We start from the raw sequence: 20,063 nt of genomic DNA, 5'->3' as shown, positions 1-20,063 counted from the left end.
CTACTTCCTATCCTACTAATATTATAAACGCGAAAGTTTGTATGGATGTTTGTTACTCTTTAACGCCGCTACTACTGAAGCGATTTGGCTGAAATTTGGAATAGAAATAGATTTTACTCTGGATTATCACATAGGCTACTTTTTATCCCGAAAAAATCCATGGTTTTCCATGATTTGATTTTATATGAATGTTTGTTACTCTTTCACGCCTTGACTACCGAACCGAATTTATTGAGATACCAAATAGCCTGGATTAACACATAGGCTTCTTTTTATCCCGGAAAAATCTATGGTTCCCGATAATAACAAGGTGCGCAGTGGATAAAATAAACGAGAATTCTTGTTAAATGTAACTATATTGTTAATCACTTGTAATCACACGTACTTACACATCGGCCATTTTTAAAGAAGAAGGAGGAAATTGGACATAGATTATATCATTCTTTTTAAACATCAGTGTTGCTATTTTAATTAGGTACAATAAAATTTACATAATCTGTTTTAATATCCAATACCCGAGGGATTTGTGAAAACTAAATTCCACGCGGACGAAGTCGCGGGCGTCCGCTAGTATTAACTAATAGGATTGCACAAAATTTCCGCTCGTCTTAAGGGACTTGCGAGCTAGTTTAAAAAAATCATATAAAACCGGGAAAGGGAGCGGGGTTAAATAAATTAAATTTAACATTTATTTATTTAACATAGTTTGCAACTTCACTCCGCAGCCTCGCTCCGCTGGACACACCGTACGCAACTCCGCGCTCTGCATTAGTCCGTTTCTCCCCTACGCTCGCTCGCTCCGCTTTGGTGGACAGGCAGCCTTATTCTGAGGGAACAGCCTTACTCGTATTGAGTGATATAAATTAAAAATACCCTACAGTGCTGTTGCTATTATTTTAATCAAAATGAACTTATGTACAAGAAAATTATCTTACAGGTATACCATTATTTGTGACACCTGCAGCCGAAGAAGATGATACACTGAAGAATAATAGAAAAGAACATGATATAAACAAAAGCAGGCAACAAGTAGATACCACCTCTACAAAGTCTCATTGTCAGGCTACAAGTGAGAATGACGTCACTCCGACTCAAAACAAACTTGATATATCAAACACTTTGCTAAGTGAAACTGATTGCTTGAATACTGACAGTAATATACAATGCACCAACTCAGTAAATAGTTTACACACACACAATGAGAACAAATGGTTTACTTGTAATGTTTGCAAGTATATGTTTAAACAAAAAAAGCTCTTAGATAGACATTTAAAATCTCACACTGAAAGTGAAATGTTTACTTGCAAGCTTTGTCAATACAAATCTGCCAACAAAAATGATCTAGTGACACATGTGAGTACTCATACTGGTGAAAAGGCTTATTCTTGTAACTTACGTAAGTATAAATGTGCACGAAATACTGAATTAGTGAATTATAAGCGACCTCACACTGGTGAAAAGTCATATTCATGTCATTTATGTGAGTTCAAATGTACTACAAAATCTTACTTAGTTGTTCATATGCGTACTCACACTGGTGAAAAGCCATATTCATGTCAAATTTGTGATTTCAAATGTTCTCAAAATAGTGCACTATTGATACATATACGAATTCACTCAGGTGAAAAGCCTTATTCTTGTACCCTATGTGATTATAAATGTGCACGAAAAACTGACTTAGTGAGTCACAAGCGAACTCACACTGGTGAAAAGCCATATTCTTGTCATTTATGCGAGTTCAAATGCAGTACAAAATCTATTCTTGTTATCCATATGCGATCTCACACTGGTGAAAAACCATATTCCTGTAATTTGTGTAAGTTCAAATGTACTACAAAATCTTACTTGGTTGTACATATGCGTACTCACACTGGTGAAAAGCCATATTCATGTCAACTTTGCGATTACAAATGTTCTCAAAATAGTAGCCTAGTGAAGCATATTAGAACTCACAATAGTGGAAAAACTTACTCTTGTGAGCTGTGTGACTATAAATGTGCACGACACAGTTTATTCATGCAGCACTTCGTCACACACTAGCAAGGCTATTTTATTTAATAGGCTTTTAGATTAAGGCTTTTATGTATAAATAACAGTGTTTCTATACTACAGCCTTTCTTGATGAGTACTGTTTACCAACAAACAAATTAGGAATGAAGGTAGAAAATGCATGTCATTTCATAACTTATTTATTTTAAATTATGGTCTGTTTTTGAAATGTTATATAAAATATATTAACCATATCTAATTGTTTAAGCTAATTAATCAAATTTATTTTAATTAATTTAAAAACAGGTTAATTATAATTATTATTAGGTGTGAAATAACTAGTGATTTATACCCTTATTTTTAATTTGTTTGTTGGTAAACAGTACTCATCAAGAAAGGCTGTAGTATAGTAAAAAAATTTAATATCACATGTGTCAAAAAAAATTTTAGTTTTCATATTGAAATTTTCGAACCTTGTATTATAAATATAAACAATATTCCGAAAATTTTTGTTTTTTCTTAGATTAATTTGTTAATATTTTCCCGAATTACTCATAAAAATCAATTTATTCAAAGCAAGATTCAAAGTTTCGAGAAAATAAATAGACAATTATTATAATTTCCTCGTAATCGAAATGAAAAGTAGTGTTTATAACACGGGTAAGAGAATCAATTTCTACTCGGACTACAGCCAAAATACCTCAGGAATTGATTCTTTCCACCCTCGGTTAACAATCTACTATTTCATTTCTTATACTCGGAAGGTAGTGTTGTATTGATCTGAGTATTGGGTGGAAAATGCTGCTACCCTCCATATGGAGGGAATAACTCATACAAATTACTTCCCACCTAAGGGCCGGAATGAACTTTAAAATTAGAACTGCTGTCATCAGCTGTGAAGAGTTTCATGATTTTTTTTTAATTTGTCCCCAGCCAAATTCGGGGACAGGCAAAGATCGTTGACCATACAGCCTGTTCAGACGTCATATGAAGTTCTTGAATAAAAGTTTTATGTAAAAAATAAAATAATTATGAAAAAAATGCTACGGCCATGTGAGTTTCTAAAGAGCCAGTGTAATCTTAGCACAAACTTAATCGGAACAAGCCACAACATTAACGTGTTAATTCCCTAAATAAAATTTGAAAAGTCGACCTAAATTGGCGGGATACTAATCTGTTATATACTTAGACCATTTCAATAACAGGACCTGCCTCGCTAACCGTTACCCCTCTGGCAAAGATCAAAAATCTATGATCTAACGCGTTTATAAAAACTGTAGCTATGGAGTTTCATTGTTGTAATTGTTTTCGTCGTGTACAGAGCTCCCTAAAAATGCCGGTTTGTGTAGTTAAATGGCAAAAAAACCGCCAAAAACTTGTAGTTCAGTAAAACATGGAGTAACTTTTCATTTGAAAGTATTTAAACCTTAATTTTATCAAATTTGTAATAAAAACAATTTATAAAAAGTAAAATTCTTTTGATGAAACAGCCAAACATCGATCAGTAATCGAATATTCTATGTATTTAATCTGTGGATAGTCTAAGCAATGTGTTTGTTAATCTGTGTGAAAATTACGCGTGTGTGTGTATTGCGAGTCAAATTTATAGTTGTGTGTAGTGTATGGCCATAGAATATTTTTAATGGTGTTAAATATTTTCAATGTGTGGGTTTACCTCGTCCCCCTCAAAAAACGATAGACAATTTTGTTTGTGAATTTGAGTGCGATGCATCTCCATTTTCTAATTCCTCTATGGTTATATACCAGTGACGGATCAAAGAAGTTTTTGCGCTTTTTTAGCGGCTCAAACTCTTAGATACCATAGACAATAGCTCAAAGTGATTGAAAAAGTCAAAGTATTCTGTATTCTTTTTTGCTCTGTGGTTAAAGCGTAGACAGAGAAAATCAGGGCACAAAAAAGCTAGAACTCAGAGCCATAAAAAAAATTTAAAATAAGATAATGTCATCAATTTACAGTTCAGTTGGCACCTCCTGACCTTTAGGAAGAAGAAGGGAAGGCAAAATGTTTATAAAAAGATATTAGCTTCATTATTTTGTCGTGTGGATATTATACGTTCACATACGTAGTATGTATTAATCTGTGGTTCACAGATTATTAGGTACGTACATTTGAAAATTCTGGTTCCTACTTCTTGCCACACATTTTTTATACGACAACATCTCCAGCAGATCCAGAAGATGACAGTTCAAGTAGTCAAGTACCTTAAAAACATTCTACTCTATGGTTCAAGTCAAGTTGAGGTTGACAGTTGAGTTTGACAGTCTATCAAAGAGTAAATTATTATGCAGTACATGTTCCTTGGTCGTATCTATTAATCTTTATTATAATATATTATCTTTATTTATAACTAATCTGTGCTAATAATCTAATCTGTGGTTGACACTGTTTGTGGCAGTGGTTTTTCTGAATAAAAATTTATATTTTGTATTTCTAAAATTCTATTATTAAATCTAATGTAATAAACTAATTTCGCATGCGTTTACGCTGCCGTTTGTAGTGAAAACACATATGTTTCTGCGTTAGCGCGTGATCTGTGAGTCGCGAAGCGGGAGCAGAAGTGGCAGAACTTAAATATTGAACATGCGGTGTTGTGTGCCTTTCTGCAGGAGCACTGCAGCCAATGTGCCCACAGCAGAGGGCAGACGCAAGGACGAGGGGATTACTTTTCACGGGTGAGTGTATTTGAGCGGGCTCGTAGCGTGCGTCTCTTCGCACTCGTCACATAGCTACACTCGAACTGCAGAGTTGTCGTTTACAGCCGCGGACGATGGTATAGCCTCACAGGGTTCACGTCCCGGCTCAGGTCCGGTCTGGTGGCGGCTAGTTAGCGCCCTACCGGCGAAGCTGTATCACCAGTCAGTCATTCACCCCTTACACATTGGCACGCTTTCATCTTGCACTGCATTGTCACTCGCCGACCGTCAGGTGCAAACACTGACTTGTTGTTGAGAGAAGCAATGTTAGAGTAGAAACTTGTTATCTGCAGCAATTTAAGCAGTTTGTTTAAGTAAATGGTTATTTCCAGTTTCCCTAGTGAAGCATGTCTACGTGCAGCTTGGCTCAGAGCCCTCGGCAAACAAGACACTCACCTGCCAGACTCTGCTGTGGTCTGCTCGCAGCATTTTCTAAGTGATGACTTCAGTGAGACGGAAAGTGGCTCGAGGCAGATTGCTCCTGGCGCCATTCCTTCAACAGTGCTGGTAATGTTTGCACAATGTCATCTCATGTATTGTTAGAGAGTATATCAAAGAAGCAAATCAAATCTGTCTGTTCAAATTCTGTGTTGGGCTGTGAATTTTGCCTCTTGCCTCTAGAACCTATATAATAATAATTAATAATACATTTTTCTATATGCTGCATATTTATACTACATATAACTAGTAGTATATTTGCAGGTATGCACAATGTGCCTGGACAGTGACAGCAAGCAGTTGCCAATGAGTAAATACAAGTTGGATGAGGCATACCAACAGTTTATTGGTCTTCCTGTAAGTTGTTCACTTTTATATAAATTAGTTAATTTAAACTAAAATTTTTTGATACATATGTGAACAGTGCAGTTGTTACAGTTGTGTGATCGAGGGAACCTGCAACACACACTTTGTGTACGATGTGCTCACAGACTGATAAACGTCACCAGATTTAGAGACGACAGCTTGAGAACCCGCTCACTGATGAAGGACTTAGTTGAGAAACATGAAGTTGTGAGTGCTTGATATGATTTTTAAGTTATATTAGTTTTTGGACAAAATACAAAAATATCTCCCATCAATGCAATTAAGTCGTACCATGTGCTGAAAAATTACTTAAGAGTTGATTTTATTAAGACATTGAAAAGTGTAGACGAAAATCATTCTATTTAATAGAATAGGTCCCCGACTGTTTTCTAATTGCTTTCTACACTTCTGGACTGAGCTTGTTTTTTTTCTGTTCAGTTTTTGTATAGTTTATGCAGTCAGGTTTTTTTATTTGTTTAATTAATTTATTTATATAGATTACAACCTCACAAACTATACCTCTTTATAATATTAGTATAGATAGATTTATCAATTGTTATTTTTCTCTATCAAACATAAAAATTATTGTCTTTTTGTCACCTTTTTTCACCGTTTTTGAATTTTCGGATTTCTTCCATGATTGTGTGTGGGAGACTAAAATTCCAAAGGACCACAGTAAAACATTATGACCTAACAAATGAACTAACTAAAAATTGACAAGTTCTATATTAGAATGGATATCTAAAGGTGCTCTAATAGGATCTAACTAACACGAGCGGAGGTGGGGAGTGTTGATTGATCATCAAGGAATATATAACCTACATCCGGCTCACATGTCCTGGACCTTGTTCGGAGTTTTTCTCTCTACCATGCGATGGATCCATAATTTTGCTAAGATATTTGTCTCTCTTTCTGAGTACTCAATATGCATACAATGTGACACCTGTTTCAGATAACAAACGAACATATACAAATAATAAACCGAGACAAAGAATTTGTAAAAACCAAATTAGTGATTACAACCCTCGGAGCAGACTATTGTGACTTACACATTGTAGAAGAGCAGGACGAAGACAAACACACTGAATCAGAAGACACTGTACACAGTGGTGGTGGAGTGGTCGTGAAAACTGATCACAATCGTGACTCGTTAGATTATAGAAATATGGAAGTGAAAAAGGAATATGATGGAGTTGTAGTATCTCATGGACCAGTGTCGGACTCTGGCACTGGGTTGGAGTCAACTGATGATGCTCTCCGGGAGACTGTCAAAGGGAAACTCACTGAAAGGAAACAAGTGGTTACAGTACAGGAATTGTTGAAGTGCGAAAACATTACTTATGGATGTACAGTTTGTGCGGAGGATTTTCTCCATGAAGAAGATTACTATGCTCATATGAACGTGCATCTTCAGGTTAGTTTTCCATTTTTGTTTACCCCCCATGCTAGTTTCACCGTCTAAGCCGCCCTGACATTTATTAGTCCAATACAAGAAACCCCTTAATAATATTAAAAATGACCTTAAATAATTCACATGCTACTGAAAAAAAAAAATTAATTAATGAAATAATTTATAAGTTTAATTCTGTTTCGTAAGTATCATGTGTCTCAAACAGTCAGGAAACCTGCATACCAGAGAATTTTTTTAATTCTCTGCGTGTGTGAAGTCTGCCAATACTCATTGGGCCAGTGTGGTGGACTATTGACCTAACCCTTCTCATTCCGAGGGGAGACTCGAGTTCAGCAGTGAGCCGAATATGTGTTGATAGTGACATTATGTGGGATTTGTGTTTGTGAGTGTTTATGTTCAATGTTGTTGTGTTGTGGAGATTCATTTTCTCGTCTTTATGTCCGACAGACCAGCGATGCTGTCAGTGTATGTGTGACGTCACAAGTGTGTGAGCCTGCTGCAGCTGCGAGCTCTGGCTGGCACTCGGCGCCCCTCATTGAGCACAAGTCAGTATACTGTAGCAGTGTTCATACCAGCCTTGCCTCCTCTCAGCCCCGCTGTGTACTCCACTCCCCAGTACTCTGCATACATTCTCACACGAGTATACTTTACAGGCATGCAGTTCAGAGCCTGGACGATGACTCTCCCACTCCCACAGACTTGGCTCTACCTTCAGGTAAGTGAGCAGCAACTTGATACTATCATTTTAAACTAGCTGACACCGCGCGGTTTCACCTGCGTGGTTCCCGTTCCCGTAGGAATATGGGAATAATACATAGCCTATAGCCTTCCTCGATAAATGAGCTATCAAACACTGAAAGAATTTTTCAAATCGGACCAGTAGTTCCTGAGATTAGCGCGTTCAAACAAATAAACTCTTCAGCTTTATAATATTAGTATATATTATTTATCATTATAGTCTATAGTCAATATTCATTTATTTCAATTAGGCTTAGTTTACAAGCACTACGCTACTACTACTACACTACGCACTACTTTACGAAACGTCAGGTAATATTATTATAAGATAATGGTGATAATAATTACTCGAAAACTTAAAATTAAAGTCAAGGTCCAAGAAGAGCCCATAGCACACTTTCAATATCAGCAGAATTACCCCATAGTAAAATACCATATGACAATGAAATTGAAATGAAATTTTATGGAATTGACTTATGTGTACTCCCTATCCCTACCCTAAAGTGCCCTACTCCTACCTCTATCCTACCCCTACCCTCACCCTGACCGCTTGACCGATTTTGAGCAAACTTCACATAAACCAGCTACTAAATCTGAACAAAGACACATTTGGTTAGTAAAATTACAAAATTGCAATTTAACCTTTCTATAAAATTTGTATCTTTAGGTGCTTATTCACTATGTACTTTATATATTCTGTGGTACTAACTAGTTTTTACTGTAGTACTGCACAACTGTTTATTTTCAAAGGAATTGTTAATTTCAAACAGTTGTGCAGTAGTGCCACTAGATGGCGCTGTTTCGATTCCGAAGAAATTCGCGTTTACGTTAACGCGATAGTCACAGTATGAAAACATTGAAAATTCGCACTTTCAGAGATGCCGAATTGACTATAGGCACATTCAAGTGTTCATATACAGGATTAGACTACGAGGCCAATCCAATTGCAGCGAGGAGTGTTGCAGGGAGATGTTATCTCCCCGAAGTTATTTACGGTTGCATTGTAGGACGTCTTTAAGCTGGATTGGAAGGCATTTGGGATCAACATCAATGGCGAGTGAATCACTCAACTGCGATAAGCCGACGATGTGATTGTCATGGCAGAGACCTTATGGATAGGATGACCTTATGTTTTGTATATTTTGTATGTATAACATTGTTAAAAATTAAAAAAAGGAAAAATAAATGAATGAGAGAAAATAAGTTATATATATAATAATATTTATAATAAACCTATTGTTATAAATAATAATGGCGGAATTTTTAAAGTGGTATTTATTTTATAGTGTGATGAAAGGACCGATCTTCATTACACTTACTTTGTTCCAAAAGTTAATTTCTCAAAATATAATTTCGAGATGATAATGAAAATAACTTCTCATTATAGGTATTCCTTTGCCTGTGAGAGGTGCACCTAACGAAGATGAATTGAAGAACAGTGGACGAAAACTTGATATAAATGACAGAGAACTAAACCAGTTGCGTGATAGCAACAACGAAGCTAGCACAGACATCAACATTCTCACACATGCAGTCAAACATAATGATGTATTCAATGAACCTGAGAGACTACTTGATATCGTAAATGTTGATGCCTCTACTAAGTCTCAATGTCAGAGTGCGAGTGACGTCACCGGGACACAGAACGTATATAATATAGCAAACACTTTCCAGAGTGAAACTGATTGCTTGAATAATGACACTAATATACCATTAACAAGCACAGCAGTAAATAGTTTACACACACATAATGAGAAGAAATGCTATATTTGTGATGTATGCAGAAATATGTTTAAACAAAAAAGGCTTTTAGTTAAACACATAAAGTCTCACACTGAAAGTAAAATATTCACTTGCGAGTTTTGTCAATGCAAATGCACCAACAGAAGTCATTTAGTGCGTCATATGCGAACTCACACTGTTAAAAATCCTTATTCTTGTACTTTATGCGAGTACAAATGTGCTCGCAACGTTCACTTAGTGAATCATATGCGAACTCACACTGGTGAGAAGCCATATGCTTGTAACTTATGCGAGTACAAATGTGCTCATAAACATCAGTTAGTGTGTCATATGCGAACTCACACTGGCGAGAAGCCTCATTCTTGTAACTTATGCGAGTACAAATGTGCTCTTAAACACCAGTTAGTGTCTCATATGCGAACTCACACTGGTGAGAAGCCTTATTCTTGTAACTTGTGCAAGTACAAATGTGCTAATAATAGCGACTTAGTCAGTCATATGCGAACTCACACTGGTGAGAAGCCTTATTCTTGTACTCTATGTGACTTTAAATGTGCAGTTAATAGTAGCCTAGTGACACATATGCGATCTCACACTGGTGAGAAGCCTTATTGTTGTAACTTATGCGAGTACAAATGTGCTCGAAAAGCTTACTTAGTGAATCATATGCGAACTCACACTGGTGAGAAGCCTTATTCTTGTAAATTATGCGAGTACAAATGTGCTCAAAAAATATATTTAGTGTATCATATGCGATGTCACACTGGTGAGAAACCTTATTCTTGTGACTTATGCGATTACAAATCTACTCTAAAGAACAACTTAGTGTATCATATGCGAACTCACACTGGTGAGAAGCCTTATTCTTGTACGCTATGTGAGTATAAATGTGCAGTAAACGGTAACCTAGTGACACATATGCGAACTCACACTGGTGTGAAGCCTTATTCTTGTCACTTGTGCAAGTACAAATGTGCTCAAAAAATTAACTTAGTATATCACATGCGATCTCACACTGGTAAGAAGTATTCTTGTAATTTATGTAATTTCATATGTTCTGAAAATAGTAAATTAGTAGTTCATATGCGAATCCACACTGGTGAGTAGCCTTATTCTTGTTCTCTATGTGAGATAAATGTGCAGTAACCAGTAGCTTCGTAGAACATATGCGAACTCACACTGTAGAGGGACTTATGCGAGTAATGTAAAGCTAAGCGTTCTTTCTCTAGGGGCACATGACCACGCTAGCGACACTGTAACACACACCCACACACTGCTAGGGTCAACAACACATGTATAAATGTAATACTGTGTGATACGTACTAAAATATCTATTATGAGATAATATTGTGTTTTTATCGCTCTCTCTTTCGTCCCATCATCACGAAAGAGTAATTCCCAGATGTAGGAGTGATTCAAACGTAGTATGGGCACTAGTTTTATAATTACTTTCGATGATATTTTGACGAATACTGGGACTTTGTAAGTAACTAGCGGACGCCCGCGACTTCGTCCGCGTGAAACTCGATGTAAACTTTCAACTACCCCTACCCCTACAATATTGGTTTGTAGTACATGCTATGTATCAGAGATGGCGCTGTATGTGAAAAAAGATTTTCCCTCTTTTCTGTTGAAAATTTTCCTGAATTTTCTTTGCTATAAACCTCACGGAGCCCGAGACCTTTCCAACGAATGCAAAACCGTGGAAATCGGTTCGTGCGTTCTGGAGTTATAGCGTCAGGAAGGAAAATCCGACTTATTTTTATATAAGTAATAAACCTATAGATGGCAAATTAAAACGTGTCATTGCTTAGGGCTTACTAAGAATTCAATTCAATTCATTTATTTTGCTGAGACATACAATCTAATGTATTCAGCCATTTCTGGCATACAACAATTTATATGACAAATACAATATTATTGACAAAAATATATAATAAATAAATAATAACAACTTATGTCAATAATAATTAATAATATAAAAATAATCTCTTTACAATGTCATAGGATCAAGTTTCAAGTTTCAAAGCCTTTATTATTCCTTACATGTCTATAATTTAACAATGTTTACAACTAAGAAAAGTAACACTTTCAAATTGTTTTTTAGTAGGTTAGTCTTATTTCTAATTGATTAATTAAATATATTTAACTATGCAGTAAGGACCCCTCATTGGGTATAGGCCTCCTCCAGCCGATACCATTTAGTTCTATTATTTGCGACTGTGAGCCAATTTCTGCCTGCTAACCGGACAATGTCGTCGGACCAGCGCGACTTTGGTCTTCCTACTTTTCTTTTACCCGGTGGGTATGTCATGGGATAAACATAATTAATAAATATAAACAAAAAAACAGCAGTTATCTTATGTTTCGTTATCGCAGTAAAACCAAGATGATGGTCGTTGATCGGGCCAACAACTCGCCAAAAGTTACTCGGATAGCGAATTGCGAGGTCGTTCCGTCTTGGATATATCTAGAAACTTTAATCACAAACAGTGGCGGTTGCGAGTCCGGCTCGTAAAAACTCTTGTTTTCCCCATTTTCTGAGACATGGACTTTGGGACAAGTCGAGAAAAAAAAGATGCTCTGGAGATGTGGTGTTGAAGACGAATGCTGGGAATCTTCTGGACTGAGTTCTGCACTAACGTCTCTATACTCCAAGATCTCGACATAAAACAACGTCTCTCGACATTAGTACACAGTCGCATTCTTCAATTTTTTGGACATGTCTCCCGGCGATGGAATGAGTGTATCGAACGCTTTGTTGGCAAGGGAAGGTGGAGGGAACTAGGCCATGAGGAAGGTGGTCACCCATGCGATGGACCGACAAGATTAAATCTGCTGTAGGCGGTCCCTTGCAGGAATCTACACGAATACACTACACACAGGGAGAAGTGGCGAATGCTCGTGAGGCGTATTACATCTGCCTCCAACACGACCTAAAGACCACGACCGCTCTGTCAACAGTGCAGCGAGAATCTTATGTTTTGTTGTAAAAATGTATTATTGGTTGTAATAAAACAATGTTTTCATTTGGTATTCGGTTTTATTTTTTCTAATTTTACAATTCCACAACATCGTTGATACTGCAGTGAATATGTCGGAAAAATCAACTAGTTACAAGTGTAAAACAATTTAAGTATTACAATTAAAAAATATAAATTGTAAGTATTATAATTTACAATTTTTCTGACATAATGACTTCACATAAGACGTTGGCGTGATGACAGATGACAATGCGTTGGCGACCGACATCATTAGCTATCTCCTGCCAAAAATTGTCTGATTTGCGTGTACACGCATATGCTTGTCTAGCGTGTTCGTGTGGACACTGATTGTACTTTCTGTAGCCTGTAGTACTTTCTTCAGCTTGCCCTAGGGGGCAATTATATATATTATACCTATGTACATATAATATTAGTAAATAAATTATTATTATTATCATATGACACTTACAAATAACGTGGCACAAAATCTTAACTTAGGCTAACTAAGCTAAGTCTGACAATCCGCGGTGGGACAAAATAAGGTTGCCCCAATGCGAATTGGCAGATTTCATGTACTTTCTAGAGAATTGAGAAAACTCTCAGGTAGGTTTCCTCACGATGTTTTTCATTTACTGTCTGAGACACGAGATAATTAATTTCTTAACTGCACATAACTGATAAGTTGGAGGTGCATGTCCTGGGTCGGATTCGAACTTACGCCCTTCGAATCGAAGGCAGAGGTCCTCTCCTATTACGGCTCTCAGCAATAGTATTGCTAGTAACAATAGTTTTGTTCAACAAGAGTGCAAAGATTTTGTTATAAAATTAATCGCTAAAATATTTCATCTACTTAGTCTTCCTCTTCCTTCTCAGATCAGTCTTAGCTTGTAATTGCAAATTGCAAATGCAAATTTTATTGCCATATAAATTGGATGTAACACGAGCATCGACTCTTGCACAGTTAGCGTACGTATGCCCCTACATTTTGCATCTCGAACAAACGAATGTCTCGCATCCGTCGAACTGCACCGGAAATCGAGTTTTTGACGAATATCTCGGGAACCGCTGGAGCGATTGCCGAGTTTGGGGGCGCGTTAGACGCGGGCCGGCGAGCGCCACAGTTCAACACCAAGATACTTTTGCCGACATAAGGTAGATTCGCCCGACTATCTTTTACTTTGGTTTTGAAAATAGATTTTTTCCGATCATTTGTATTATTTTTAAGAGTCGCTATCTACATTTTACGAGTTTTATCCGCGGTCTCTTGTCATAATTTCTTGGTACAACCATGGTAACAAAGAATTGACACCTTTTTCTCAAAGACCACTTTCAAGTCTGGTTCCGGTGGACCCCTCGCATACATTTCTACCAAATCCCAAAACAAAACTGATCTGAACGCGAACACGCCTGTTGTACATGAACAAGCACTTAATGGAGTTCGTACCTACTTAATAACTGAATATATCAACCCATATTCGGCTCACTGCTGAGCTCGAGTCTTCTCTCAGAATGAGAGGGGTTAGGTCAAGAGTCCACCACGCTGGCCCAATGCGGATTGGCAGACTTCACACACAGAGGATTAAGAAAGTTCTCTGATATGCAGGTTTCCTCACGATGTTTTCCTTCACCGTCTGACACACGTGATATTTACTTTTTAAAATGCACACAACTGAAAGCTGGAGGTGCATGCCCCAGACCGGATTCCCCGGACATAGATTTATTATAAACTGGCGGACGCCCGCGACTTCGTCCGCGTGGAATTCAGTTTTTCACAAATTCCACGGGAACCACGGATTTTCCGGGATGAAAAGTAGCCTATGTGTTAATCCTGAGTGAAATCTATTTCCATAATAAATGTGGCAGAATTTTTAAATTAGTAATTATTTTATAGTGTGATAAAGGGACTGATCTTCTTTACACTTACATACGTTAATAATTTCGAGATGATAATGAAAATATCTTCTCATTATAGGTGTTCCTTTGCCTGTGAGAGCTGCTCCTAACGAAGACGATACATTGAAGAACATTTGTAGAGAACTTGAAATAAATGACAGCGAACGAAACCAGTTGTGTGATAGCAACAACGAAGCTAGCACAGACATCAACATTCTCACACATGCAGTCAAACTAAATGATGTACTCAATGAACCTGAGAAATTACTTGATATCGTAAATGTTGATACTGCCGCCAAGAAATGCTATACTTGTGATGTTTGCAAAAAAATGTTTAAACAAAAATGGCTCTTAAATAAACACATGAAGTCTCACACTGAAAGGAAAATATTCACTTGCGAGCTTTGTCAATACAAATGCACCTACAGAAATTATTTAGTGCGTCATATGCGATCTCACACTGTTAAAAAGAATTTTTCTTGTACTTTATGCGAGTACAGATGTGCTCGAAGATTTCGCTTATTATGTCATATGCGAACTCACACTGGTGAAAAGCCTTATTCCTGTAATATATGTAAGTTTAAGAGTGCACTATTCTATGGCCTAGTTAGACATCTGAGAACTCACACTGGTGAGAAACCTTATTCTTGCAACTTATGCGGGTACAAATGTAAAACTAAGGTTACCCTCCGGCGGCACATGACCAAGCACGCTGGCAACACTGTAGCACACACAAAACCAGAGTCAACGATAACACATAAGTAAATGTTACACTGTATGTGAGTCCTGAGATACCTAACGAGATAACTTTGTCTTCTTAAAGCTCTCTTTTTGGTCCCATCACAAAGTAACTCCCAGATGTAGGTGTGATTTATACTTGTATGTAGTATAGACACTTAAGTATTTCATAATTACTTACGATGATATTTTAACAATTACTCACGGACCTCGATACCAAGTGGACGCATGAATAGTGCTGCCTATTTGTTATTTAATTTCACTATACTTACTAAATGACATGTCCCAAAATGGGCCTTTATTATTTATAATTTATAAACAGGTCGATAGTATTTTTACGGATAGAAGATACAAATCACGATTGAAAAAATAATTTTCAGAATTTTTGGAACCCGCATTAATTAGATAATTTTTTTTTTGTTTCGCTCCCTTGTCTATAAATTAAACATAGACAATACAGTAAAAGTGTAAAAAAAATACATTCATTGTTGTAAGCTGTCAATGTCATGTAATATTGTCAAATGTCAATATGACAGAAGTTAAATAGAAACATTAAATCGTAGACAGAGAAGCATTAAACAAAAAAGAAATACTTAAATTGCTTGAATAATGCCTTAAACGAACGCTACTAAGCAAAGATCACTGTCAGTGTGTGAGTTACAAGCATGTTGCCATGATATAAATTCTTAAATAGTGTTGTCAGCTGATGAAAAAAATACATTTTATTTAGTTAATTTAAAAAAAACGGGTTCCAATTTTTTTTTTTATTTGGGTTTTAAGCCCTATATTTTATGTTCTTTTAAGATACAAAAAAATTTGTTCTGCTTAGTTGACACTCGGAATAAAGGCCCAGCCTCCATACAAAATTGGGACATGTCCTTTATCCGTTTGCATTCCCAACGACTCAACTATATCAAGAAATTAGTATTCTTACAGTAAGAAAACTATTCATTTATGAAGCATTGGAGAAATACCACTGTATAACAATCCCTAGTTTACCAAAACATACGAAGAGAATCTAAAGATCCCAGTTGTAGTGTTTGTGTATATATACACGGTAGTGGGCGAGAGAGGGGCAGTATGTCGCAGGCATCGAGAGGAGGCGGACGTGTGCTGCTGGCCATTATAGTGTAGTGGTGAGTCGGTGACTTACTGCTATTACAGTAAAGACAAGGGACCTTACACCAGTAATAAAAAGTAGTTCTGCACGTAGACACTTTGAATTTCTTGCATCCTACTTGTATAATCTATCAAAAACACCAAACAAATGAATATGGAAATCTTGAACAATAGAGAAATTCATTTAATTCTTATGCCAAACTTGTGATATAAATTGTTCCTCTACATTAAATTACCTATTGTTATATACTTTATATATTAAATTATATAGTTGAATATATTAGAATATATTGGATCACATTTACTACTTAATACTCTGTGTAAATGTAAATAATTGTGAATGTTGTGAAAATCTTTTAAATATTTAAGCATTGACATAACCTAAAATTGTAAATAAATGTAAGCATGATTTTAATGTATTAACGTTAGATTTTCTTTAATAAATAAATTAAAATCTACATTAAATCATGGCTAAAAGACGACGACTGATGGCACCGAGAAATTAATGAATATAAAACAATAATTAGGCATATTCAAAATAAAGTGTATTTTGTTATACCTATTGAACTGAAATTAATACTTAATATCTTTATATTTATAAATTTATCTTTACATATACACACAGACACACACACTCCTCTTTTGTTTTTTTTTTATTTTACTATTAGTATACTGTGACTTTAGTTTCGCATGTTTTGTTCTTTCTTTTGGTTCTGGTTCTGCGGGACATTTGAGTGTCCAAGCAACCGGTGGTCAGGGCTCTAGAGTGAGGAACCTCCTCACAATACGCGCCGTCTCAAGAATCACTGCCTTCTGTATCCGACTATTGATCCAACAGTTAAGCGAAAGCTTCTTAAGGTGTTGGTCGAAGCTTTTCGCTATAAGACCATTGACTGAAACAACTATCGGAACAATAATAGTTGACTCAACATTCCACATGGCGGTAATCTCGTGAGCAAGGTCCAAGTATTTTGATACTTTTTCCTTTTCGGCTTTAACCAGATTATCGTCATGTGGAACAGTAATATCAACAATTATTGCACGACGCACTGACCGATCGACTAGCACTATATCAGGTCTATTGGCTACAATATACCTGTCAGTGACAATCGTTCGGTCCCAGTAGAGCAATGCACTGCTATTTTCAAGAACTGACGCTGGGTCGTACCTATGGTAAGGCATCTCAAAATCGATAAGGCCATTTTATTATTATTATTGTTTATCACTTTTTTGTTCCTTATTTACATTAATAGACGGAGAGCACGTGAACACTGGATCTTCGTACCATAAGAAGTACTGTAGCCAATTATAGAGTTTGGACCGTGGTAGATTTGGTTTTAAGGATCCAAACTCAACCGTCTAAGTATATTTTTTTTTTATCGGCATAATATGATAAATTTCTTATTTGCCAGTTACTTGGCTTCATGTCAACCTTTCGCTAGAGACCCTTGAAGTTTAAAAATTTATTATTATTTTAAATTTTTTATTTGTTAAAGCACAGAAAATATATGTATAAAGTTACATTTATGAAAATTGTTATATGTATCGTTTTCGCAAGTCTTCCCATACAGGGCTCTTTTTCTTCCTTCTAATACCGGCCGATACCACTCTGGAAAGTGTCCGAATATAGGCATTGATGTCCTATAGCTTCTTCTTCTACCTGTATACTTGTGTTCTCACTGATTACTGTATGGGGGCGTTCATAAATTACGTGAGATGTTTTAGGGGGGGAGGGGGTCGAGTCAAATCTCATCTAATCTTACGTTGGAGGGAGGGGGGGTCTCGGCAAATATCACGTAATTTTTTTCATAATGAAACAAAAAAAGAATATACTATTTTGGTCAATTTAATCCAGATTGTACATGCTTAAGATGTTAAGCGTAATCGTAATACGATTAAGATCATTTCCTAATTCGTTCTAAAAAAAATAATTTCATTTATACCTTGACGTTATTTTTTCGTTCTTCGACGTTTCTTTTCTTTTAACAATAATAATCAGAAATTTCGAAAAAACACCTCACGTAATTTATGAAGGCCCCCTATAATGAATTTATTTATTTAACACATTAATATATATAAAAATAATTATTATCTATATCTATACTTATAATAAAACTGGTCGAATTCTATTTATTTATTCGCAATTTAAGATTTTACTTATACCATTTGTAACACCAAACGTTACCGTGGCATAACGGACGCCAGCGCCATCTAGAATCTATATTATATATATATATATATATATATATAATATAGATTCTAGATGGCGCTGGCGTCCGTTATGACGCGGTAACGTTTGGTTGGTAACAAAAATTTTCAAAATATCTTCTATATATATATATATATAGAAGATATTTTGAAAATTTTTGTTGGGGGGCATTATATAATCGATACTGAAGCTAAAAATATTTTTTTCGTTTTTTTGTCTGTCTGTCTGCCTGTCCGTTTTTTTTGTTATTCGGGCATCACGCTAAAACTACTGAATGAATTCAAATGAAACTTGGCATGGTTTAAGGTCATAATACGGAGGAGGTTATAGGATACTTTTTATTGCGAAAATAAAATAAGAAGGGGGTAAAATAGGGGTTGAAAGTTTGTATGGGAAGTCCTTCATTTTTAGAGTTACAGTTTTAAAATTTTGTTTATAAATCATAAAAAAAATATGTATATAGGTATGTATAGTGATTAATGTAGTTAGCTGCGTAAATCTTTGATTCAGACTTGTTCAAGTAAACAAATTGTTTTTGAGATGATATTTAGTAACGAAGGAAGAGGTACAATATTTAGATAATGTACATGTAAAATAAACAAATATCGAGACGTGCGGTGGCGCGGCACGCCAAATCCTTTATGTAGATACGAGTACCTATGTGAAATAAATTTGTTGTGTTTTGATAACCAAATATGTTTTATTTCGAATTCCCATCTAATTTTCAAATCCAACTTAGCCTGCAATCGCGATTCATAATTTTATAAAGATTGTTTGTTGGCTCATGCTGTATGCTGTGCCCATGCTGGATGCTCTGTCCATGCTGGATGCTGTGCCCATGCTAAGTGCTCTGCCCATGCTTCATGATCTGTCCATGATGTGCTCTTGGTGGCAAGCTAAATTAAAACATTTTTAATGTGTGGGTTAAACCTCGTCCCCCTCAAAAATAACAGATAAATTTGTTGAGCGATCTCAGACCAATTATAAATGGACCAGTATCGCACCCAAATCTTTAAATCTTGGCAAAGAGTTTGTATGTCAGAAAAGTTCTCAACATTTTATGAATAAAATTTACTTTGTGAGATAAAATATAATAAAAAAATATTTAATTCTTTAATTTTAATAATTTTGACAGTAAATATCAACCATTGTCAGAAACACTAAAATATTAATTTACTTTATTAGTAATAGGTACGGGCTGTTTTTGGTGCATTTGTTTAAAAAAAACAAAGGCTGGTGGAGGCACTTCGAAAACAGGCAAAGATGCAAATTAATTTTCAGAAAGTGTGTTTCCTCGCAAATATTATAAAACGTCGTATGAGATACGTGCGCTTTGATAATTACAGCCTTACTAACGCCTTTGGCTCGAGCTGCAATATCGCCTCGGCTGTAATTTTCAACTTATCGCACTTATAACATACTGTACTATTGTCATCTTCTCTATCATCGAAAAAATTTTATCTTTATCTTACTGAACAATTATATTTTTTTGTAACAACCCTTTTTGCTTATTTTCTCGAAAAATTCCCATGTTCTAAAACCTATTGTGTTTTTATCTCAAATCCTTTTTTTTGTTTTTATTGTTTTACGTATAATAAATTCCAACGTTTGTCTTTACTTACATAAATACGTGTGTTACTGATAGTCGGAACTATTAGATTTACTTCGTATGAAATCACGAAAAGTTTTTTCTTTCAAATAATAACCTATTGCAGTTTAG

General features: G+C 35.8%; 2 protein-coding genes across 7 annotated transcripts in view; both read left to right on the top strand.

Moving 5' to 3' along the window:
- Positions 1 to 2,371, top strand: part of LOC112050788 (zinc finger protein 260-like) — a 190,619-nt gene extending 188,248 nt beyond the window's left edge. For all 3 annotated transcript variants that reach the window (XR_008252161.1, XM_052889575.1, XM_052889574.1), the window contains one exon: positions 938 to 2,371. Coding sequence is in view for 2 of the 3 variants with exons in the window: in XM_052889575.1 (XP_052745535.1) it covers positions 938 to 2,040 (1,103 nt within the window). In the remaining variant the exon portion in view is untranslated. The remainder of the gene's footprint in view (positions 1 to 937) is intronic.
- Positions 2,372 to 4,389: 2,018 nt separating this feature from the next.
- Positions 4,390 to 15,565, top strand: LOC112057065 (zinc finger protein ZFP2). Of its 4 annotated transcripts, none has more exons than XM_052889584.1 (8): positions 4,390 to 4,683; positions 5,037 to 5,211; positions 5,407 to 5,499; positions 5,572 to 5,715; positions 6,461 to 6,922; positions 7,367 to 7,464; positions 7,573 to 7,634; positions 14,357 to 15,565. In XM_052889584.1, the coding sequence occupies exons 1-8, from the start codon at positions 4,592 to 4,594 to the stop codon at positions 15,040 to 15,042; spliced, it is 1,812 nt and encodes a 603-aa protein (XP_052745544.1). In that variant the 5' UTR covers positions 4,390 to 4,591; the 3' UTR covers positions 15,043 to 15,565. The 4 variants fall into 4 exon arrangements, with proteins under 4 accessions (XP_052745544.1, XP_052745542.1, XP_052745541.1 ...); XM_052889582.1 differs by lacking the exon at positions 14,357 to 15,565 and adding an exon at positions 9,045 to 12,436 and having other exon boundaries at positions 5,581 to 5,715; XM_052889581.1 differs by lacking the exon at positions 14,357 to 15,565 and adding an exon at positions 9,045 to 12,436.
- Positions 15,566 to 20,063: the final 4,498 nt, after the last annotated feature.

This window comes from Bicyclus anynana, chromosome 26, assembly GCF_947172395.1.
Source record: "Bicyclus anynana chromosome 26, ilBicAnyn1.1, whole genome shotgun sequence".
NCBI classification, from domain to species: Eukaryota; Metazoa; Arthropoda; class Insecta; order Lepidoptera; family Nymphalidae; genus Bicyclus; species Bicyclus anynana.
This window is presented reverse-complemented; position numbering and strand designations above follow the sequence as displayed.

What these genes read in the sequence shown, in the direction of transcription:
- LOC112057065 (XM_052889581.1), top strand. Translation starts at nt 4,592, where the DNA reads ATGCGGTGTTGTGTGCCTTTCTGCAGGAGCACTGCAGCCAATGTGCCC. An exon ending in GAGGGGATTACTTTTCACGG is followed by an intron (nt 4,684 to 5,036) that starts GTGAGTGTATTT and finishes GGTTATTTCCAG; the next exon opens with TTTCCCTAGTGAAGCATGTC. An exon ending in CCATTCCTTCAACAGTGCTG is followed by an intron (nt 5,212 to 5,406) that starts GTAATGTTTGCA and finishes GTATATTTGCAG; the next exon opens with GTATGCACAATGTGCCTGGA.